Below are 24,834 nucleotides of genomic sequence, written 5' to 3' on the forward strand. Positions count from 1 at the left end.
ATGGAATGGAAAACAGAACAAAATTCAGCTATTACCAACTAATCAATAAGTTGGCTTCTCAGATCAATTAAGTGAAAATACTTTAAGCAGAGGAGTGAGGTGCTGGCAGTGCTTTAGTTGGAAGAATTGTTTTATGTCCCAGACCTAGCACCTCTAAACAAAGTTGATTTTAACCCTTTAATATTTTTTTCCTCTATAATGCCTTAAAATCCCTCAGCCTGCCTATCAATAGTTGTATCACAGTCCAGCAAGGATTTGTATTGCTGTTTGTTTGGTTAAGAGGTGCTGAAAATCTGTATCTAGAAAACTAGACCAGGGCTTCTTGGAATACTTTCTCAGTGTACATACTGTTTAAAGCTGGCGAAATAGGTTATTTAATGAATTTACTACAAAGCAGTTCTTAAAACATGGCTTTGAGGTCTTTGTAACCTTGTAAATTTGAAATGCATCTTGAATGAGGTATATCAGAGAAATATCAGTGAGGCAGTAATTGATTTAACTCTATGAAGAGCAAATATTAATGTAGTAGAGAAGATAACAACCAGATTATAAATCCTGGAGACATCAGATATTGACTTGATATCGTCACTGTGTCTTGAAACTTGGTGCTGTTGTTAGTCCATTAGCCATACCCCTGTTCTGTAATCATGCCCTAGTTTTGACACGTGGATATTTAGTAGAACTAGGTATTGGTTGTAAAAGGTATTGGTTGGGTTAAAAAACCCAACACTGTATCACTAAAGACAGTAAACGGGTGGAACAACTAAGAATTGGTTCCGTGGTAGCTCACTTTATGGGTATCATGCATGAATTAAAATCCTTATTTGGAAATTCAGGATGTTAAACATTTTGCTATAAATAATGGACCGAAGAACAAGTTTTGATTTTTATCTATTCAAATTCGTGTCTTTAGCTGTTCGTTTCTTCCTTGAACCCAGGTATTACCCCTAGGATTGCCCTGCTCCCTTATTCAGGGGCAGTGGGATTGCATCCTAGCTGATGAGGCTCATGCCCGGCTAGCTGTGACATCATGCTCGGCTCCTCCCTCTCCATCCCTTAGGGAGCAGCTGACCATTGCTGCACCTAGTACAAAATACTATTATTTTAATACATAAGAATGGGTAAATTAAACTTCTTATTCTTACTGTCATAATTCTTAGATCTAGACTAGAGTCTAATTCTATTCTACACATGGTACCAGTTGATCTAGTCTATTAACTTGTATAATCCTACTGGATCTTGTGTTGTTTACAACTAGCTGAATCCTGTAGACCATTGTATTTGTACACTAAAATACCATGTAGATATCATCTAAACAATGGTTTAGAAGAAAGGAAAATGGAAATGTGTAGCAGGTTGAGTGTCAAGGTAAGTGGGTGTGTTTCGGAACGGTGTTCAGATGAGTAAAGTGGCTGTGTTTTTCCACCATATGTACATTCTGTAGTGGAGTGTGAGTCTATGGAAATGACAGTGGCAGCTGTTTTAATGGTGCTGAGAAAGTTTTCTTGAAGGAAAAAGTTACCTGACAGTCTCATAGCTGGACCAAAAGCATGATGCATTTAAGAAAAACAAGGTTAAGTTAATGCAGTAGTTGGGGTTGCCTTCAGGGGAAGGAGTAGATGTTACAGTTAATACTTAAGTCCACCTAGGTACATTTGTCACAAAATAAAGGAAGAAACAGAAGATAGACGCAGTAAAATGGTAACAGTCATGTTTGCCTCAGTCTTCTTGTCCAGTTTTAGAGGACTTAATGACATAGAATTCAGTTCTGGTAAGGAATTGGACATTACTGTCACTTCACGTAGTCTGGGTTTTAGAGGCCTGCAGACAGAGCTACCCTGAATTTTTTTGGAGGGTGCAGGCAATTAATTCTACACCAGCTTTTTGTGCAGCAGCAAATACAAATAGAACCACTGTGGTTCTTTTATAAAGTTAGTTTTGTTATTTTCAAGGTCTAGATTGAAGAAGGACTATGATGACTTTAAAAGACACCCAGACCATGATAAATTTACCAGAGAACTGTGGAGTAATGATGAAAGTGAAGTTGATTCTGGCAAAGATTCTTTTGCAATAGTGTGCGGTAAATCTTCAGAGTCTGCAGAAGATGTGGAAGTTCCCAAAAAAGATCAACCAGACAGTGGTAAGCATTTACTGGAATTTGATAGCTTGAACATGATTCAGGAGCTTAATTTTTCCATCTGAGCTTGCATCCTCCTTTTTACACTGACTGCTACTGTGGCAATATTGAAATAGCTTGTGAGGCATGTCTGGTGGGTGTAAACTAGAAAGAGGGCAGACAACCCAGATGAAAATTCTGATTAATGCAAGTTTTTTGCTATTTTTGTGCTTAACTGTTTCTGTGATAACATAGTAGGCCTGCTCAGAATTCACGTTTATGGCGGGTTGACTGTCTGGCACGCTCATCCAGCCAGCTAGTCTGTCACCCCCCTTCCTTAACAAGACAGGGAGAGAAACTAAGATGGGAAAGCTCATGAGTCAAGACACAGACAGGGAGATCATTCACCAGTTATTGTCACAGGCAAACCAGACTCAGTTGGGGGAAAATGATTTGATATATTGCTAACTAAAAATAGAGTAGGATGGTGAGAAAGACAAACTATTCACATCTCCCTTCTCCCTGCCCCATCTTCACCTTCTTCACAGGCTCTACTTCATTCCCAGTTCTTTAGGCTCCTCCTCTGTCAAGAGGCACAGGGGAGGATGGGAGTTGGGGACTGAGGTCAGCACATAACACTTCATCTCTGCTGCTCCTTCATCACACTTTTGTCCTGCTCCAGTGTGAGGTCCCTCCCATGGGGTACAGTCTTCCGCGAACTGCTCAGCGTGGGTCCTCTGCACAGGCCAGAGTCCTTCACGATAAGATTGCTCCAGTGTGGGTCCCCCATAAGCCACGGTTCTTGTCAGGAGCCTACTCCAGTGTGGGCTTTCCATGGGCTGCAGCTTCCTTCAGGGCATATTTACCTGCTGTAGAATAGCGTCCTCAACAGTCTGCAATGTAGATATATACCTGCTTGAGCATAGCCCTTCATGAAAGGGGGTCAGTCTACTTCAATGTGGTTTTCATGGATTGCAGGTGAATCTATTCCAATGCATCTCTTTCCCCTCCTTTTTCACTGTCCTTAGTGTCTATGTGCTTGTTTCTCCCACATATTTTCCTCACTGGTCTCCATCACGCTTTTCTGCACAGTGTTTTCCAGGAGTCATCAGCAGCTTGGCTGATGGGCTCAGCTGAATGCTGCAGTGGATCTGTTTTGGAACCAACTGTTTTTGGCACAGGGCTGCTTCTGGCCTCTCCTCAGAGAGTTCCCCTTGCAGCCCTGTACTGTCAAAACCTCCTCTTGTCCACCAGCACCCCTTCCTACATGCTGGGGTCTTGCCTACTTTGTGTCCTCTGCTCACCAGCTGGTTCAGCTTGATGCTTGGTATTAAACCTGCAGCTTTCACACTCTTGTCCTACAGATGCCCTGCACTCATAAATATGCCTGATACGCCAGCTTGCAGCCCAAGTCCTCCTGCTCACTGGCTAGTCAAGCTTGAAGTTTGCCAGTGAATACACACACTGCCTCCATACACACTGGCTTTGGGAAAGATAGACACTCGCCTCCCAGCAGCCAGCACCGGGTGCACAGGCTGGGGTCTGCTGAGTCCTTGCAGCTCCCCTTTCCTCTGCACATGTGTTCATGGGTTTATATAAGTCAACAGATTCTCTCACACCTCCCAGCTCAGTGTCCATAATCTCCCTTGGCTTACAGTCATATCAGTTGTGGAGTCCAGGTTCATCTTCCTGGAAGGGGCACCTGTAGTTTCTTCAATCACCCATCAATTGTTGTGACTGGTGAGGTTGTTTCTTGTCATTGTCTCCGTGTTTGTTCTGCTAGAGCTGTGTAGCTGTGCCTCTGTATATGGGGTGGGGGTGTCTGCTTTTTCCCTTTATCCCTCAGCTTCCCAATTAACCTGGTCTTTGGCGAAACAACCTTCCTGGAATAAATGTTCTTATGCTCTCACATGCCTTTATCAATCACTGTGAATGACCAGGCTTGGTTTTCTTCACTGTCTCCCTGGGCAGTTAGTTTTGTGTCCCTGTATCTTTTTGTTAAGAGTTTTCTCCTTTCCTTGTTTTACGTCCTTTTTGCATTGAAAAAGGTCCTTGTTCGGGTCTCCTTAAAGAATCTGATTTACTTCTTTCATATATACTCACACTTGCAAACTAGCATATTGCCTTTAGGTGGACACAGTAAAATTGTTATATAGAGGTGTCAGTTGCAAACATGTAAAACACAATTTCTGTTTTAATATCCTTGCAGATGAAATGAAACTATTAGAGATGAATATAACTCCTGGAAAAAACAGAATTCTGAAAAAAGAATCAACTTCTAGAGAAATACAGAAGACACTGCACAAATGTGTTAAACGACAGTCCAAGCAAAATAGTTGTCCAGATCAAAGCACTAGTGAGCTTTCACCAAGGAAGAAAGCTAAGCTGAGCATTAATGAGGCTGTTGTCCAGACTTCAGAAAGTAGCATGCAGACAGAGTGTTGTGTGACTGAGCTGAAACAATCTGAAGGGTCAACTCTAGAATCGTTTTCCTTGACAGATCCTGCGACATCAGTATCAAACTTTCTGAAAGGGACCAAACCCATCCAGGCCTTGCTTGCCAAGAACACTGGGAACAAAGTGACCTTAACAAATCAACTGTCATCTCCCCCAGGCATAAATGTATCTACTTCTGAAAAGTCAGATTTAGCACCTTTGGAATCATCAGCGATAAAAGCAGCATTGCCTTGCCAGACCAGTTCAAAGACTCCTTTACACATGGTATACAAAATGCCAAGCAGCCACTGTGTACCAGTAGACCTTCACAACAGCTCTGTGAAATTACAAATGCAGCCTGTGATTGACCCTAAAACTGGAGAAAAAGTCATGCAACAAGTTCTTATTTTACCGAAGAATTTTCTTATTCAGCAGAAGGAGGGAAAAATTGTGTCCAAGGACATTCAGTCACTGCAACAAAAGTCATCTGAGCTGCACTGTAAAATTTTACCAGAAATATCAAATGTCAGTGTTTCTTTAACACCTTTTCTGGTAACAAGCCCTGCAAATACTACTGCTCAGTCTCCTAGTACAGTTTTTAACAAGAATATTACCCACTTGTCACAAGTGACTGGTCCCGTGAACACTACACAACCACTGCCTGCTGTTACCTCAGCTGGTAACTTATCAGCAGTTAACGTGAGCCAAAGTGAAACTGACAAAATCAAGACTACAGTTTCAACTGCCACTTTCCCTGTGTGTCTGACCTCAGCTGCTCTTTCCACAGCTAGCCAGTCTTTGATATCAACAACAGCATTAAATGGGTGTACAAACACTGCTTCTACCTGTCATAGTCTTGCATCACGGCAGACGACTGACTCCTTTGAAACCAGGCAAGAACTGAAGACTGTGTGTATAAGAGAATCACAATCTATTCTGGTCACAACAAGAGGTGGAAACACAGGCATTGTTAAAGTGCAGACAAATCCAGACCAGATTTCACCTAGCAGTTTATCTTCTGGTTCAGTTTTCACTTGCGCACCTCAACTTCAGGCCTTCCTTGTGCCAAAAACCACAGCATTCTCATGCTCTACTCTTCCGTGTGTAGTAACAGCTGTGTCTGATCTCTCGCATACTGGACAATCATCTCTTTCTGGATTTGCTCCCTCAGCAACTGCTTCTGTTAACATTCCAGCTTTCCCAGTTGATATTACCCAGGCGATGGAGAAAAATACCAAATTCACACTACAGCAGCCTGCTGCTGGAGGCACTTTGGGTCAAGTGATAGAGAACTCTTGCTATGTGTCTTCTTTATCTTCCATTTCATTAGCTAACAATGTGATGTCAGCAACTTCAAACAGTCCTGTTAGTGTGTCTAGCGTTCAACAAAATAACACTGTTGTAACTCCGAATGCTTCTGTGCAGCAACAAGGGGATACTAAAACTAAAACAAATCCTGTTTTGCAATCTGAGTCTAATTCAGCAACAAATGGAGATGTAATTAGCAGTACTCCAATCCATAAACTTATAGTCACAAATCCACCTCTTTTATCACCTTGTGGTGCATCAGGAGTCAGGATTATACCTTCTCTGGCATCCACTGGTATTAATGCTCAGAAGTTTGTTTTCATTAACACACAGCTTGCCAGTGGTCCATCAACCACCAATGTAGTTGCAGAGTCATTGAAACATAACCTTCCTTCTTCCCTAAGCAAGACCTTTGTTAGTACCACAGAGCAGCCACAGTTTGTTCTGATCCCATCTCCAGTAGGAGCACCAATAAGAACAAATTCATCACCAACTATTGCTCAGGTAAAAGATGTGAAAATTGGACTAAATATAGGTCAAACCATTGTTAATACTAAAGCCATTGCACAACAGGCAGCAGCAGTTAATATATTGCACTCTGCCATTTCTAAGGGAGAAGACAAAAAGAGCATGGGCTTGGCATTAACTTTAACAAGTAGTAGTACTTTCGTTCCTGTTCCAAGTTTTGTGAGCCAAAGTGCTGTGTCACTTAATGAGTCTGTCTGTGTTGCAACAAATGCTGAAAATGCCTCTACAGTAGCAACAGCAAATGCTTGTGTAGAACCTGTTTCAGTAACATCAAATGGGACTTCTGAAACACAGCCTGCTGTCATGATTGGTGGTAATGATTCCTCAAGAATAAGGCCAGTTACGGCTAGTCGACTGAGTACATCAAATATGGGGAATACTGTGGGTATATCAACTGTGAAAACAGGACATCTTGCTTCATCTGTGCTGATTACAACAGTACAACCAACAGTATCTCCTGAAAACTTAGCATCTGCTTTCCAGTTTCCAGTCATTAGCTTGCCTGGATCTGTAGCCACCCCCCACAAAGTGTTACATACAGTTCCTCACTTGGCAGCAGTCCCAGCTCCTTCTCCAGTACCAAAAAGCCAGTTGCCTGCACTGCTTCAGTTTCAGTCATCAGGAGTTTCAGCTTCTATGTCAAGTAATGCAGGTATTCACAAATCTCAGAGTTTGTTGTGCCCTCTGTCACCAAATACAGGTAAAGTCATTAGTTTTTCTTCCCTCCAGTGTCAGCAGGTGCCTCCCAGTACAGAGAAACAAAGTCACACTTACGCTTCTACGGTTCAGATGTCTGCAGCTTCACCAACTGTAACAAGCAAGACAGGTCAGTTGAGTGAATCTTGTATTCAACAGAAGATAGTCATTAACACCTGTATGCCTTTGGCACCTGGGACTCAGATAATGATTAATGGTACTTGTTTTGTTGTTCCACCACAAGGCCTTGGAGCTGGCAGCCACATTCTTCTTCTCTCTTGTAATACAAAACAGACTCCTCCTTTAACAATTAACTATGGTCAGGAGACTCAAGGTGTACCAATTGTTGATCCAATAACTTCGAAAATCCTGCTAGCACCAAGTAATTCTTTAAGTTGTCAAATATCAAAGCATCCTTCAAAAAGCTCTACAAAAATTGTGAATTCTTTTGGTTCTGCAGATACTTTACCCATCGTACATGCAACACCCCACATGCTTAGTACGCCAGCTAGCTCATGTACCCCACTATCTGCAGCAACATTGTCGGTGTCTTCAGTGGTAAAGTCTCCTGTTAATGTTGTAGCTACAACTTCTGTGGTTTCTGCTGTTCATCCTCTGAACTCTCATTTACCAAGCAACACTTCAGTGTGTCACTTAGACACTTCTATCAAAAAACTGTTGGTCAGTCCAGAGGGAGCCATTTTGAATGCTATAAATGCTCCAGCATCAAAAGTTTCTTCCCAGAGTTCATCACTGCCTTTGGTTGTGTCCTCAAGTGGAAATGTCTTCCCTGCACCTCAGTCATCTTGCCTTGATAAACCTGACAAAGCTGCATCCTGAATTTACTGCGAATGAGCCACTTGAAATGTTGGGGCATTCTTCTGACTTTGGGAGTTGTAACTGTTGAATAACTTCTTACATTGTTTGAAACAGTTTGAAACAACTCAAAATTACTTAAGATTACAGTTCTCTCTGTTAATCTATGGGGATTTAGATGAAAAATTTATTTAGTTTGTCAGATGTTTTCAGAGAGTTCTTTAGTAAAAAGGTCAGAAGTGATCAGTGAGTTCATTAAACGTTTTAGTTTGGAGAAATCTAGCCTTTTGCACATGTTCAATCTTACCGTATGGACTGCTTGCCAATGTGTTTATGACAGTATGTATCTCCTTTTTATTTGTCAAATTTCTTTTTGATTTGTTTCTGTAAAAATAATATTTATGCATTGTAAGAATGCAGTCTATGGTATAGAACTGTACATATTCATTAATTCCTAACAATCTGTACTAAGCTATATGTACAAAGAACTATGCCATCTTATTTATGTTTTGTTTACATAATGTATAGTTTTTTAAGTATTTTAGTAACTTTGGACCAGTGTACTGTTTAGCAACAATGCAGAAAAATCTGGATATAATAAATCAATTTGCTGTACTGCTTTGTGTTGGCAATAGTTTTAAAATGTGTATATCTGTCACAACTTGGCAGAATACATACTCCTACTTAAAGCAGATACACCTCAGATTTGGAATATAGTAGAAGGAAATTACTTCATCTCTTGTGCTGTTTGTGTTTTACATTTCACGTGATTTGGTAAGAGTTGCAAGGAGGGACCGTCTTGTTGGTCCTTCTGATACAGAGAGGGGTAAGCTATACTTCATCTATTCTTAATAGAAGTTTGATTTTATTGCCTAAGATCACCCCTGCTGTGTTAAGGTTAGAAGTGTTTCCCCAGGCACCAATTTTAAGTCAGACTGGTTGCTGTTCAGAACTACCGTGTTTTGTCATAAAGCTCATAGAGTTGTTGAGTAGTTTAATTTTTTTTTTTTTAACAGCCTAGTATGCATTCCCAGATATAACTGAAAGAAGGTCACTGTTTAATCTTCTGTCTAGCCATAATAAGCTACCCTGTTTTTTGACCAGTCATGCTTCCTAGATATTCTTTTTTCCTTTAGCTTTTAATTGGTCTCTCTGGAAGGATAGTGCTAAAAATCACATGGTATTAAAGGAGGTTTAATTAGTGCTTTGAGTGAGAATAATTCACATATTGAATAACCTTGCCTTTTTAAAATGTATTTAATAGTTGTTGGCTTAAGTTGAGCTTTTGGTCCATAAAACCCTTGGGTTGTTTTCTGCAGATCAGCTGAGTTCATAGGTGCCTCCTGCAGCGTTCATAGAAATAGAGAAGTTTTTTTGGTATCTTTTGAGACTTGGGATATAAAGAGTGCCCATTGAGCCACTCTTACTTTATGGAATATGATGATTTTAGAAGTGCTGTTTTAAAATCTGAATTCTTAGAAGATTTCACAAGAATTTATGACATTTGCCTTTTTAAATACCTATAACTTCATAAGGGGATAAAAGCTTACATATCTGTACATAATAAAATTCTTAAACTGATTTTTATCAAGAGGAAGCTTAAGTTTTTGCTCCTCATCCTGTTGAGTTTTCTCCTTCCACTGCCCATTTGCTGTACACAGTTTGGCAGTTTGAATCTTGAGTTGAAGAATAAAGCCGCAGCTTATGTGCTCTGTGTGACTGCCCTTCATATTGTTCTGAAAAGTAATCTGGTAGCTAGTTAAGTAAAGTCCTGGGTAAAGTGAGGGGAAGGAAAGCTTGTGCTTTCCATAGTTCCCTTCCTGTACTAACTAAGCATTTTGGATTAGGAAATAGCCTTTTTCTGGATAAGCAATCTCCAACTTATCTCAAGGCTGGGAAAGATGAAAGCTGTCAATTTTGGGGCAAGAGAAGGTTTGGTTTTATTTTAGAAGAATGTACCAGTTACACTTTCTCTACTTCTCATGAAAGGTGTTGTATAATGAAGTTTGAAGACACCTATTAGTAAGTAGTGTCTGCCTGCAAGGGTTTACAACATAAAGGCTTTTTAAATTTGACTGCATTTTGCAGTGGGATGCTGTAGGTTACTTTTCCAACAGAGGAAGATGGCAGAGAGTGGCAGTTTCTTCACAGATGTTTTACATACTCCAAAACCACATATACCAGCAACACATTTGATTTCCATTTTGCTTGGGGAACCTTGGGACTGACTTGTATTTTTCTCTTCTTGTACAATGACTGTTTTTCCTTTTAAAATTTTTATTTATGTTTGTTGTAGAGTGAATATCTACATTGTTTGGAAAGCTTAAGACAAGGTTCTACTATTGCAGGTGGCCTGGATGGAGAAAAAGAATATCTTGTATGACGTTTTTCTGTGTACTAATGTAGTAGAAAGATTTATGCTACAATTCATTCTAATAAAGAGAAAATTTAGAAAAGCTTGATTGAGGAACTCGGAACTTGAACTACTGCCTGAGTGATTTGTTATTACTTTTCTGAATTAGTAAAATAATATTTAATACTTGTATTTTAATTGTTTTATAATTTGACAGGCATAAGCTTTGCAACATGCAAAGTTTGATTCAATTTTATTACAATTTTCATGGACATTTGTTCTCTGCTGGACACATGTTCAGATTCCAAATCCTATCAGAGAAAGGCTTGAGACTGTTATGTAGTGGGTTTGCATGATTCGTTAATTTGTAAAAACAAATTTTGATCATTAAATGACAGTCAGAGTAAGACTTTCATTCCCGTGAAAGCAAATAGCCTTTGACACTTTGCTACGTGTCTCTTTTTCTCTGTACCAAATATACAGTGCTACCTATAGCACAAAAAGAACTGGGGAAAAAAGTGGATTATATTCACGGACGCAATGAGAGACCAGAAGTACCTTCATCTTTCCTTGAAGGAAAAGATATTTAATTACACAATTGAACAAATATACGTATAAATCAATCTTTGAAGAAAACATACTCAGCTTTCCAGAGCTTGCAAAATGCCTTGCTTTTAGACCCCTCCGAATATTATGTATTTCAAACACTATATTATGTACAAAACTTTGGGCTTACAAATGACTTTTAACATTTTGGATTGATATGTTTGATATTTACTTTAATGGACATATTCTGCAAAATAATTTTGCTTTGCTTTTTTGAGTAGCAAATTGTATTCATCTTGCCTCACTGTTCAAACCCATATGTGCATGTTCTACAATTTTCTTCTGGAGTTCTGCCTCTACCGTACCAGAAGCTGTTAAATTTCACAAGTACTAGGAGTGATAGAAGCACCTGTTCAAACAAAACGAGTTACTGTTGAGACATTCAAACCCGTTCTGATTCCACTGTGTGACATAGCAGAGTACAGTGTGAAAAGTGAAGCAAAAAATCTGCAGATGATAAGTAAGCGAACAGAAATTTTTTGTCTCGTGCAAGTAGTTCAGAAAATTACTGAAAGCTAGTATTTGATGAGAGTCCATAGTCTCATCACAGAGTTTGTTTCATAGCTGGTTTTGTGGTAGTGCAGGATTTTAGTAGCCCAATTTGATTTTGAAGTAAATTAATCATTTTTATATAATCATTTTCATAGATGTTTGTTATGATCAGGTTGTTTCTTGTAGAAGAACAGTGGGAAGTACTCACTATGGCTTTAATTCGTCTAGCCTGTCCTCTGCAATCTGCACCTACAGTGTCTTTACTGACTCAAAATAAGACTGGTAGTTCTTTATCAGACCGAAGGTCCATCTATTGTAACATCATATCTCTTGGAGCAGTCAACAGTAGCAGTCCAAAAGCAGTCTGAACAGGCCTGAATCCTGTTCTGGTATCCACTAATTTGTGACTCAGAGTCTTCCTCATAGAGCTGTGGTTTGGGTTTTTTTTATATATTAATAGCCATCAGTGTATTTTTCTTTATGAGATTGACCAATCCTTCCTGAATTCTTCTCGCACACACATAAACTGTTACCACCCACAAGGTACCCACTGTGGCAAAGAATTTTTCACACAGTGTGTAAATAAATCTCCTGTTCGTTTCTGAACTTGGCACTGACTAGATTCCTTTGATGCAAATAATAATTTTTCCATGTGGCCTATGTAGACCTTTGGCACTTTGATTTTCTCTTTTCTGGAATATAGACACAGTTATTAATTATTTCTTACATGGAAGAAATCAATTGCTGTCATTGCTTTGTGTGTCTTTTTCAGTTTTACTACATTCTTCATAGAATCATAGAGCCACTAGGTTGGAAAAGACCTCTTAGATCATCAAGTCCAACCATTCCTTGAGATGTGGGGACCAGAAGAGTGCATGTTCTAAAAGCACTACAAAGCTACTCAGCAGTGTAATGACAATTTGTGTCTTGTAATAATTATTTCAGATTTTGGGGGTGGGTTTATGACTATTACTTAGCCTTGTGCTAACTTTTTCATAGAAATATCAATTGTAAACAAAATATACAGCAGTGTCAAAACAAATTCAATTCATCCTGTAAGGCTATACCATTTGCAAAATGTCATGGCTGTAAAGACATGATCTTTAAACCAGATCACTTGAAACCAGTGCAAGTGTGGCACTTTCCTCTCTCTGTACAGCTCTGACTTCTGGTTTACCTGTCCTGAAAATTTAGAAGGAAAAACTATTGTAATTATTTTGAACATGACAATTTTTTAACTCATTATTTTTGCACGCAGGATACAAGCTTAAGTCTGTATATGAGGTGCATGACAATTTTATACACATTGGCATCCACATAAAAATTTTTGAGTTGTTGAAGAGTTGTCACATTCTTGCAAATGTGACACAGATTATGTTCTATTTTAAATATTTTCCTTGAAACTTTAGTGGCATGAAGCAAACTTTAAGGTCTTCATAGACATTTCTTTTCTTCTTTTCTCAAAATGTGGTCTTTTGCATTGCCCTAAGAGTAGAACCTGTGTGGACAAAATGTCTTGCAAAGCTAGATTTTTGCAGCAAAGGAAGTAATAGTTCTTTCTGCTTATCAAAAATCATGCTGCCTTTGAGCTAAGGATTTTCTGGGGAAAGAAAATAAAGTGAAAATCAGAGGATTTGTGTAAGGATGCAGAATACAGTGAGTCAGTTCCAAAAAGTGCACAAAGGCTGCTTTTTAGCTGTCAGCATTTATGGGATGTGAGATAATAGCTGTAGGTAGCTTTTGTAACTTTATACTGCCGCTAGCTTAGCTTTGTTACTGGAAGTCATATTCAGTGCAGGTATGTGACCAAAAGACTACACTGGAAACTTCTCAGGCACTTGCAGATTTAATGGGCAATGAAATAAGTTTATTGAAGTGGCATAAACACACAACAATCTTTCAGTGTTGCTGTATAGTTTAATATGTAGTCAGTAGAAAAGTACAAATGAAAAAACTTCTCCAAAGCACAGTGAAAGTCATTAGCCTTTTCCTTTGTACAAGAAGAGAAAGTCAGTTTGCTTTTAAAGGCAAGAAAATATACTCTTATGTCGCATAAGTACATGGACATTCACCAACAAAGTAATGAATAGTTTACCAATATTACACATAAACATAAATCAAAATAGGCTAGCAATGTTTTATATAACTTAAAAATTATGAGCAATATAGTTAATACTATACAGTTATCGAGAACAAGATTATCTATCTATATCCCCATCTGCAGCAGGTATTAAGCCAGCAGAGATTACTGAGGCGAATATTACTGGGTTATACTGGCAACCAGCTGCATATGTCAGTCCTGTTACACTGGGCTGCTAGACTCTAAGAAACTAAGTGCATTCTACGGATAGTCCTCAGTAATTTCTTTTACCATAGCTCTCTGCATTATGTAGCATATACCCTATGGCTCTTGGCCCCATGCTGCACAATTCAACATGCCAGGAAGGTTGCAGTTGTAAGGGCCTGCTGCATTTTACCTTTGTGCAGTCGTTGTGATAGCTGAGCAGCATTCTGGAAGCCTTTAAGGCCACACTGAGGCTTGTAACCTCACTAGGAAGAAAATGATCCAGTAGGGTCATACCAAGAATCCAAACACAGACAATGCAGCTGCTGCTGCTACCATTACAATTCGCCAATCTGATCAAAACACATTATATTAATGAAAACCCTGGTTTTCAAGTTGTTTGTTGTATCTATGAAGAGGTTGCATGCATAGCTATAGACATGTCACAAAGATCCTTTTGTATAGGTAAGTTCTAACGACAGTGTGTCTACTTCTCTGATGGAAGCAGTTTAATGCAGACCAGCAGCCAGCACAGTTCTATTCTCCAGCTATGACCAGTACCCTGAGGGAGAACTCAGATTGCCTAGGAGTGTCTTCTTTTGCTCATTTGGTGGGAGAAAATAAAATCATAAAGATCATGTTAGCAGAAAATTACAGTTGTAATAGGAAACAACTGATTGCAGCCTGACTGCACTGGGTGTCAAAAAAGAGGAGCAGGAGATCTTTGACTTTTACACCCTCCCTGTACATAAACATACCAGAGAAATTCTAAATCTAAGTTCTGGTGACTGTTCCTTACTATGGGGTCATATGACTGTCTAATATGAAAGCCTGTCCTGGAAACCTGAGAATGCTATACCACATCCTCCATGTGTGGTAGTTGAGAAGTTTCTATACGTTTCTCTTTCTTTTTAAGGGGACCAACATCCTAGAAGTTTTTAGCTTGTCTTTAGTCAAGAGCTGTGTGATTGAGTATAATACAGAAAATACATATTGTGGCCAGCTTTCTTGCAGCATGCACCCTTAGCAATTACAGGTCTCTTATTCTCCAGTCCTGACCTATCCTCTGTTGGGGTTTTATAATGGATCAGCAGCCAACATCTCCTCTGTACCCTCAGAGCAAGTTTTGAAAAATGGTCTGTGTGAGGATGTTCAGCACGAAACACAAAGCTTCTGCTTATATAATATTGTATTGTAGAACATCTATTTTTTGCTCTTATCTTCATGCAGTAATTAAAATCTAAGGCAAATGTCTAACTGTGTCTTTAAAGAAAGAATACTCCTTTCACAGGTACAAAAAATAGGAGCACTTTATGAAAACTAAAGACAGACTTGCAAGAGGGCTTATCTAGCCTTTAAGTATCTATAAATTAGTTCAATAATTCCAGATCTGGCTGCTGAGCAGTTCCACCAATTTGGCCTTAGGTAGCTCTGGAAATAATTAATGCTCCTATTTAGTCAATGTTAACTTCCTCATCAGCTTTTGAAATGGCTAGTAACGTATTTAATGCTGATACTACTGAAAAATGTGTGGGATCAAGTAAACTCTAAGCAACTGCAATTCACTTCTTTACAGTAATTAGTCATTATACAAAATACTTTTTTTCTCAGTCATGAATGTGCGTGTCAGCTCCACTCAACCCTAACACCACACAGTAGTTTGAAAGGATGTTGCCACAGAGCAGAGAATCGCAGAGTATGCAGTTGCTAAAGATCATTAGCAACAAGCTTTATCCTATCAGCTCTGCAATAAATTGTGTTCTACATCTCTGATGCTTACCAGCTATATGCTGGCATTTTGCATATTTTTCTCTGTATTCTTCTTTCTGTCACTAAGCAAGTACACAGATTTTTTTCCTTAAAGGTATATACTGGAAATGACACGTCAGACAGCTTTTTACGTTACAGAACCTCTCTAAATTTCTAAATAAAATATCAATTAATTTTATAAAAATAGACATATTGATTATAAATTGTTACAGCAATTAAAGATATTTATTACCTTCCAACAAGTACCTAATTTTGCTAATCTATATGAACATTTTTATTACACATTAAAACCATGTATCTTATTATTTCTTATTATTTATGGCCATATATGGAGTTTCTGTTCAGGCAAGTAAATCTACCTTGTACTTATAAATTTTAGTTCGTTTGTTTAAGGTGTTTTGTTTGCATAGTTAATGGCAAGGAACTGATACTAAATAATAATTGTTTTATAAAAGTAGTTATCCTCTCTAACTACTTTTAATTTTAGCAAATGTTGTGCAGTTTTAGCTGCCTCCTGCTGTGTGGTATCAGGCCATGTGTATAAATTCAGTGATCTGCAAATAATCATAAGTAATAATCTGGCAAAAAAACATAAAAAAAACCCGCTAAATAAACCATAACTGCCAAATGCATGTAGCCTAATTTACATGTATCACAATTCTTACTTTTTGTGGTACTGCAAGCTTTCTGCCAGCCGGGAATAACTAACATCCTGGAGTCTGCTGTCTTCTCTGTTCTTCAAGGAATGAGGGCTTCGCACATTTTCTCATGTTGTGTCATGTTAGAAGCAGATGATACATAAAGGTCTAGATGTACTAAGTTCTTTTGCTTTTTCACAAGACTGCCAGAAAGAAACTAAAGATGATTATAGTCACTGAGCAGTATGAAATAATATGACTTCTAAGCAGAAATTCCTAGGTTGCCTGGATCATGTTTTGTGAGGAATTATTTCATAGCAGGTGCATAAACAAGTAAAGTGAGATAAAAGCCTGTTGTAAACCAGCTGCTTTTTGTGGGTTTTAGAACTGCTGGTAGAACGTCTGTCTGGGAAAATGGTTAGTTTGTGCAATGGGACGTGTAGTCAAATGGGTTTGTCCATTTTCTAACATTCTAGGGAATAGTTCATTTATTTCTTTTTTAAAGAAAGGGAGAGTAAGTAGGGAAGATGAAAACAAAGGTGCCAACATTTTCTATGCTGATTGATACTCATCAGTATATACCTACTCTCGATAGATCTATGAATGATGCAAGAAGCCCAGAGCTGAGTATAGTGTATTATTCTGAATACAGGAAACTAAAAGCTTAAAACAAATGCAATTTCAGATTTATTGAGGCATATCAAGAACCAGTTCTATAAAATAAACAGGAATAATTTTCAGCAACTACTAAGGAAAGCATGTGATTTTTTTTTTTTTATTATTTTAGCTTTAGGAACGTTAAGCATGCCCAGGAATTAGGAGGCAGCATGAAGAAATTGAATCAGTATGTTTAGAGTTTAGTATTTTTTGTTATGGTGAATAAGGTGGTGGTAATTGATCTGCAGCAATTTTGTCATAAGCAGGTGGAGCATCAGGTACCTATGGTAAAGAAAACGTATGTGAAAGATTGAAAAACAATTGAGGCACAAGAAAATGACATTAAACATTCAGCAAGCTATACATGCTTTTTATCAGATACGGTACTAAAGCTTAAAATAACTGAGCTCATTCACTATGTCTTTTTTAAGGTTAGGTTTTACAAATGTATTTTTGGTTTCGCAACAGATTAATTTTGTTTGGTTTATGATTTGTTTTTCATCTATAAGGGAGATGTTTTATGTTTGGGGCTTTTTATCTATGAGGGAGATGTTTTATGTTTGGGGTTTTTTTATCTATGAGGGAAATGTTTGTTTATTCAATGCATTTCAGCTTTCAGTTGTTACATGATTCTAATAGATTGCATAATGATCATACAACTTAAGAATAAAGGTAGGTGAAACAAGAGAATTTTTAGAAAGAATTCTTAATAGTAGATTTTAAAAACCCTTTTCACAGTAAAATCTGTGCAAAATACTACTTTTTAAGTTAATGTAGAGGCATTGAAGATCCAGTCTAAAGAGCACACGTCAAGAAAGCAATCATCAACAAGTGACTGTTTACCCAGATTTTCTCACCATGTTTTGCTATGTTGTAAGTAAATGAAACGTTGAGTTGAAACTTACCACAAAATTAAAGTTTCTGTACTCCTGCAGAGCCATTTTACTGTCCAATGTGGGTTCCTCACCTACCATGGTTCGTATTGTGCCCACACGAGAGCCTTTGCTCTATGACAGATCATAAAGAAATATAAAGAAGGTGAAAGGAAGAAGTAAAAATGAAGTTGGAGCAAATTATGCATCATTTAATATTTGACAGCACATTTCTGCTATGTATTAGAATCACAGAATTGTTTAGGTTGGAAAAGAACTTTAAGATCATTAAGTCCAACTGTAAACCTCACACTGCCAAGTCTACCTCTAAACCACGTCCCTAAGCACCACGTCTATGCGTCTTTTAAATACCTTCAGGGATGGTAACACAACCACTTCCCTGGGCAGCCTGTTCCAGTCTTAAGAACCTCTTTGGTGGCGTAATATTTCCTAATATCAAGTCTAAACCTCCCCTGGCACAACCTGAGTCCATTTCCTCTTGTCCTATTTATCTGTGAGAAGAGACCAACACCCACGTCACTACAACCTCCTTTCAGATAATTGTGAAGAGTGTTAAGGTCTCCTCTCAGCACCCTTTTCTCCAGACTGAACAGCCCCAGTTCCCTCAGCTGCTCCTCATAAGATTCATGCTCCAGACCTTTCACCAGATTCATTGCTCTTCTTTGGAGGCACTCTAGCACCTCCATGTCTTTCTTGTAGTAATGATCAGAAAACAACACAGTATTCGAGGTGCAGCCTCACCAGCGCCAAGTACAGAGGGCAATCACTTCCCTGGACCTGCTGGCCACACTATTCCTGATACAACCCAGGATGCTGTTGGTCTTCTTGGCCACCTGGGCACACTGCTGCCTCATATTCAGCCAGCTGTCAACTAACACCCTCAGGTTCTTTCCCAGTGAGCAGCTTTCTATCTCTTCACCCCAAAGTCTGTAGCATTGCATGGAGTTGTTGTGACCTAACTGCAGGACCCAACTGCAGGACCCAACACTTAGTTGGCCTCAGCCTATCGATCCAGCCTGTCCAGATCCTTCTGTAGAGCCTTCCTTTCCTCAAGCAGATCAACACTCCTGCACAGCTTGGTGTCATCTGCAAACTTACTGAGGGAGCACTCAATCACCTCATCCAGATCATTGATAAAGACATTGAACAGAACTGAGCCCAGGGGAACAGCAGTTGTGACCAGCCACCAACTGGATTTATTTCCCTTCACAACTCTTTGGGCCCAGCCATCCAGACAGCTTTTTGCCCAGCAAAGACTATGCACGTCGAAGCCATGAGCAGTGAGCAGCACGCTCTGAGAAGTGGTGTTGAAGGCTTTACTAAAGTTTAGGTAGGCAATATCCACAGCCTTTCTTTCATCCACTAAGTGAGTCACCTTGTTACAGAAGTAGATCAGGTTAGTCAACCAGAACTTGCCTTTCCTAAGCCTGTACTGGGTGGGTCTTGGTCACCTCGTTGTCCTGTACATGCCACATGATGACACTCAAGATGATTATAGATGTTACTAGATGATTTAAGATTATATCAGAATCTGGGATTAGGGCCAGATACAAAACCAGCAGGTTAGAGAGGTAATCTACCCATCAATCACTTTTTGCTGTCTCTGCTGAGGCGTGCTCTCTCTCCTGTATTATCAAATTACTTTGCTAGAAAAATAAGCATCACATTTCTTAGCTCCAGGACTGCTGCAGGAACTGCCACTTTCTCATGTACATGAATGGTTCCTCCTTTTTAACCCATCTGTTTCTTTCTTTAATCTCCCACTTTTTTTTCTGATTTTTTCACAACTCATTTTGTGTACATTCTGTACCAATTCTGCCTGAGACAAAAAGGCTAACAAAATCTGGTTTTCAAAACAAGAAAGCAGCAATCTGCAATGTTAAGGAATTGACAAAGAGATTGTCCTTTTTTTTCCATGATCTACAAAGCAGGCATGAAGGAATTCTGGTTTGCTTTTTGAAGGTTTTTTTTTTTTAGTATTACCTTCATATTTGCAACATTTCACTGTGAAACTTAAGGTTTCATGTATTCTGCCACTTTATTATGTATTGGATAGATCACTGGAATGATAACAGGACAAAGTTATTGGAAATAGCAAAGGAATGGATTTGCTGACCCAGATTAGAGGTATGGGTTTTAATTCCTAAAAGATATTTATCATAAAATGTGTAATTGGACAAATCTTTTACTTTAAAGGACTAAAAATGGCCTCCCTTTCACAGGAGAGAGAGCAAAGCTTCAAGGTGAAGCTTTGAGACTTCCAACAACAGATGCTATAAAAAGGCTTGTACATTTCTAAAAATATTTTTGAGAAGACAAAGATGAACTTTTTAGCAGCAGTGTTTAGAAAGCAAACTTTAAACTGTTCTCCATTTTGCATCTTAAAACTGCAAACCAACTTTTATACAAATAAATCATGCATCATCTATACATGAACGTAATATTTCCTTAGTTTCTTGTAACACTTATTTTTCTGTCTGCTTTCTAGATTTACTCTAATCATATCTGTCCTCATTTAGGGATAAGTCTTCTGACTAGTGAATATGTTACTTTTATTTAAATGGTTTTGTGTAAATATTAAATACAATGCTTCCTGGAAATTGGTTTTTCCATTAACGTGTTGTGCAGAGTTGGGCAACCCGCTCCACCTCCCTGTGTTTCTGGTTCCTCTTACCCCTTTGCCTGACTTGCAAGTTCTTCAGGGCAAAGTGTGTTACATATTGTGTGGTTTAACCTGTGTCTACATCAGTGTATTTATTGAGATAATTATGCCCTGTTACAGATTCGATGCTCTCTGCACTAATGTAACACAAATAATGATAACACGTTGTCAAAATAATAATAATAGAATATTATTATATATATTATACATTATACATTATACATTATACATTATACATTAAATATTATACATTATATTATATATTATATATTATATGTTATATGTTATATGTTATATGTTATATATTATCTATATAAAATAAAATAATAGAAACTGAGATGCCATGCTTACCTGCAGGCTTTTATAGCCACTACGTCTTTTGTAATACCAGCAGCCAAAGCTAAGTAAAATTGCCAGCAGCAAAATAAAGAGTCCAATACCCAGAGCTCTGTTGGGAAAGCAAAACAAAATAATTAACGTGAGAACTAGATGCATTCTTCTGGGAGCAAAAATTATGAGAGCAAAAGTTTGTATTAGTATCTTTCTGTCAGTGGAAGGCATGGAGCAGAATTTACATCAGAAAACAGACAAAGTATCAAAAACTTCACCCTGTCTCTGTAGACTAAGCAGTTAGCTAAACTTTCTGCCAAGTTCTTTAGCATTTTAAAAATCTGGAATATATTGCTTCAAAGATAACGATCCACAAGCGACTACTGCTTCTAAAAAAGTCTGTCTGTAAATCCAGCAAACAGCATTGCAATATTGGAAAAGAATTGGAAATAAATTAAATGCCACACCTGCAGAGGCACAGCCCATGTTTATTTGTTAAATTTCTCTAGGCAAAAGTATTGAGAAATGTATCCTAATTGCATCATGTTGCAATAACTGCTGGTGACAGGAGGATTTTTTTTGTATACATGGAACACCACACAACTTCAAAATGTGAGTGAGAATTATTGATTAAGAGCTCTACAATTATTTAGTTCTTGTTTCATGACACATTAGGCACAGTATTGGTGTTACTGGGTCCTTTTAGGGAACACAGGCACTATAAACTGCTGTGATCATTCTTGCCATTGCTTACGGGGGACTGGGGAGAAGTAGCACAGTTCCACTAGCTGTCAGAAAACAAGCTGACAAATTAATTGCAAGTTTTCCAAGTCACAAAACCCCTTCCTGCTGTGCCGATATCTTCCCTGTTAAGACATAGAGAATACATTCCCTGTTATTGTTTTGGGTTGTTTTTTTTTTGTTCTTTGCCTGTTCAGGAACAGAAGAATCTCCAAAATGCTTAAATGGAAAAGAGGACAGGAAAAAAAGTGACCACATGAGTCAGGATAGACCCATTCTAACATACTTTTATATATTTTATATCTGGTTGCTCTGCAGTAATTACCATCAAGCTTTTCCATTGAAACTGAGGAGCAGGGTATGTGACTTTAATTGGAGATCTTTTATATTTGCTATCATTTTCACTGACTCAGAGTCTCATGACAGTGTTTCCTTGTGACCTAAGAGGTCTAAAAGAAGATGTGAGCAGATGTGTGTGGCAGAACAGGCAGTCTTTTTGTCTGAACTGCCTGTGTGCTCTTTGAAGCATGAAGCCCCTTGGAGCCAAAGGACTTTTATTTTTCACAAGTACCTGAATCTTGCAAGTTGCTCCTGCCCTTCAAGGCTATGTGCGGGCTGGAGATCTGTTTAACCCAAGAACACAGCTCACAGCATTCGTTTGGTCTCAGGTGCACCTGCATTGCAGCTGATCCTCAAAGTTACAAGGTGGCTCTAGTGGTTTCATATCTGTCCAGCACTGTTAAAGCTTGTGGAGACCTGTTCTCCAAGCAACTATTGCCTTTTGTGCATTTTGAGACTGCTTTCTGCTTTTCAAGTACTCTGTGGTTTTAGCCGTCCATTAGCCTGTGTCCCCCACAGAGGGTGTGTTATTTCTGGAGATATGATTTCCACTGTGAATTTGCCACCTAAGTCCTTTCCTGCCTATCCAGAAGCTAGTTATGAAAAGTGTGTATGCAGTTTCTTGCAATTCCAGTTGAAGTTGCAGCTGTGGTATTAGTAAACTGTGCTTACATCTTGATGCTCCTTTTGATACCGGAACGAGAAAGTCAATTTTCCCTTGAGTACCTAGAAAACCTGCTTGCAATTGCAGCCACTGGAATTTACAGCAGTTAGGGGCGATTGTACTTAGTTTCAAGGACTGAGACTAGCCAGCCTTCTCTCTTGGAGAACTGAACTGCTGTGGAAGGACTACGACAGCTCTTTCCTCTTCGCTTATTTTCTGCCCAGGAAGGAACATGGAGAAGAAAATATCTTGTGGTATAGGGGTGGACACACATGAGATGACGGACAAGTCACCAAGTTCGGGGGACAGTAAACCAGTACCAGAAGCATATTCCACATAAAGATATCACAAGCACACTGGAAGTATTTGCCTAAAGTAATAACACATCACCAGTGGGATAGTATCTCTAGCAGTCCAAGACACAATGTATTTTATTCTAAGCCAAGACTAAGTACTAACTTGAATTAGTTCTGCTTAAGTGGAGACTCAGACAGAAACAATTTACTTAAAGTCACATTTGAATGGCATTGATGTCTCCGTCGGCTTTTTGATGGTATTTTGCACTCTTCTTTAGGGTGAGACAATGTCCCTTTGACGTTCTGGAGAGAAGTATGTGAATTTGGAAATAAAACTTAGTGTTCAGCCTCAAAAGTAGATTCTAAACAAGCCTCAATAAACCTGGTAATTTTTTGTAGAGGTTAATGACTTGTGAACATATGATCAAACTCTAACCAACAATTCTGATTTTTCTTAACTGTTGAGGACTCTTTGTGATTCTGCAATGACCTAACACTAGAGACAGCTGCAGAAAAGCCAAAATGCACTCTACCTATATGCAACAGTGAAATATTTTCTGATACTATTATGAACGTTTCTTTCAATGTAATTTTTTTTTCACCAGCTTACATATTAACATAGGTTTTGCTTTATGCTTACTCTTCTGCTGCAAGATAGCCACGTCCTTTCCCTCTGAAAAAGTTGCCATCTGGATGGTGGTTTCTTCTAGGCATTTTGTGAGCTTGGTCCTGCTCAAACCTGTGGTATAGGAATGTAGTCCCTCAGTGGAAAAAATAATTTGTTATCTTTAAAGCATAGTATTAATTTTTTTATTGTTTTAACAGGAGTACTTTAGTAGATATCTTCAGAATCATGTAGGTCCAAATACAAATGCAACAGTCCTCATTTAAGACAACCCCCAAAAACATCTTCACTGTCATCAAGGTATTTGCACTCGAGTTTAACAGTGAATTTGAGATGATCTCTAGGTGCTAAGTGATGGCAAACTTCTGAAGAAAAATATCTCAGGGATATAGGAAGAAAGGCAATTTACCTGGACAAGAAAAACTACTCAGAAGAACAAAAAGTAATATTGTCCATGCAAGTAGTTGTTTCTTTATTTCTGTCATTTCCTGTACATGCTCAAGGGCCAGGTTTTCAATCAGCATAAACGCTCAGAGACCTGTTGCTTTTCAGATGGCTCTACTAATTTATATCTGCTGACAATCTAGACTTAGATGTGCAGGGAATTTATATTATAATCTTAATTTCCAATCTTAACGGAATAATGACCCCATTAAAAACAGTATGAAGTATTAAAAATATAATTGATCAAATGTAGTTAAATCCACAAGTAATCATGTTTCTGTCGTTTAAACAGCACAAAACCAGATCATACTTTATAATATCCCACTAATTTGCCTGCTTTACTCAAATAAAGTGTAAAACCCAGTGACTTTACTGAACACGGTCCTAGCCAAGGAAACAAAGCATTTTCAAACCCCACTTAAAGACAACCAAGTCTCTCCTGACACATGTTTTTGAAGCAAAACAGAAAATCTTGAGTAGAATAAAAATATATAAATCTTTCTTACCTCCTTCGAACCTGTATTCGGTCTGTTGACCAAAAGGCATGTACAACTTTCTTTTCCTTGACTTAGTCTGTTCTTTCTTCTTTGATCTGCTCTCTTATGACTATCACGAGTTTAAATTCCTTTCACTACAGCTTCTGAATGCATTAATTAGCATGAAAGAGGCAATGAGACAACTTTTCCTTTTATTCTTACGGCCTGCACCCTTCTCTCCTAGTAAGCACCTCGAAAAATCCGTTATTCCTTCTTTTATTACATAACCTTTGAGAAATGTCACAACACTATTTTACCTGCCTAATCAATACAAGCTCCTAGAGTGAGCAGACTGCTTCTGAATTCAAACATGTTTTGCTTTAGGGCTGATTATTTTGTAACAGAGGGCTAGTGTAAACAGGGGGTTTGCATTTCTTTAACTATGCCTTTGTTTATGCACACTTACTGCACCATAGTCAATTGAAATTGATTGTATAGTTGAAGCAAAGCTCCTAGATGGATGCTGTTATACCATGACAAAATTGCCTTAGACTAGGGGAAGTATAGTTTAATTCTGTACCAGTGAGCAAATGCTGCAACACAAAGAGGGTCTACCCCATGGGATACAGAACTATTGAAGTCTGGTTTTCTATGGATTTGTGTG

General features: G+C 38.4%; 2 protein-coding genes across 5 annotated transcripts in view; one reads left to right on the plus strand and one right to left on the minus strand.

Moving 5' to 3' along the window:
• The window catches only part of BRD10 (bromodomain containing 10), a 49,435-nt gene extending 38,790 nt beyond the window's left edge, over positions 1-10,645 (plus strand). For all 3 annotated transcript variants that reach the window (XM_069881236.1, XM_069881237.1, XM_069881239.1), the window contains 2 exons: positions 1,953-2,140; positions 4,326-10,645. In XM_069881236.1, the coding sequence (XP_069737337.1) occupies positions 1,953-2,140; positions 4,326-7,924 (3,787 nt within the window). In that variant the 3' untranslated portion in view covers positions 7,925-10,645. The remainder of the gene's footprint in view (positions 1-1,952; positions 2,141-4,325) is intronic.
• Positions 10,646-15,814: 5,169 nt separating this feature from the next.
• Positions 15,815-24,834, minus strand: part of MLANA (melan-A) — a 93,626-nt gene continuing 84,606 nt past the window's right edge. The window contains exons 1-5 of one of the 2 annotated variants that reach the window (XM_069881259.1): positions 24,201-24,332; positions 23,266-23,364; positions 20,607-20,703; positions 17,606-17,707; positions 16,060-16,982 (exon numbers count right to left, since the gene is read on the minus strand). In XM_069881259.1, coding sequence (XP_069737360.1) covers positions 16,914-16,982; positions 17,606-17,707; positions 20,607-20,703; positions 23,266-23,339 — 342 coding nt within the window. In that variant the 5' untranslated portion in view covers positions 23,340-23,364; positions 24,201-24,332 and the 3' untranslated portion in view covers positions 16,060-16,913. Of the gene's footprint in view, positions 16,983-17,605; positions 17,708-20,606; positions 20,704-23,265; positions 23,365-24,200; positions 24,333-24,834 lie in introns of those variants that run through there. The other variant, XM_069881258.1, reaches the window with a different exon arrangement.

This window comes from Phaenicophaeus curvirostris, chromosome Z (assembly GCF_032191515.1).
Source record: "Phaenicophaeus curvirostris isolate KB17595 chromosome Z, BPBGC_Pcur_1.0, whole genome shotgun sequence".
NCBI lineage: Eukaryota > Metazoa > Chordata > Aves > Cuculiformes > Cuculidae > Phaenicophaeus > Phaenicophaeus curvirostris.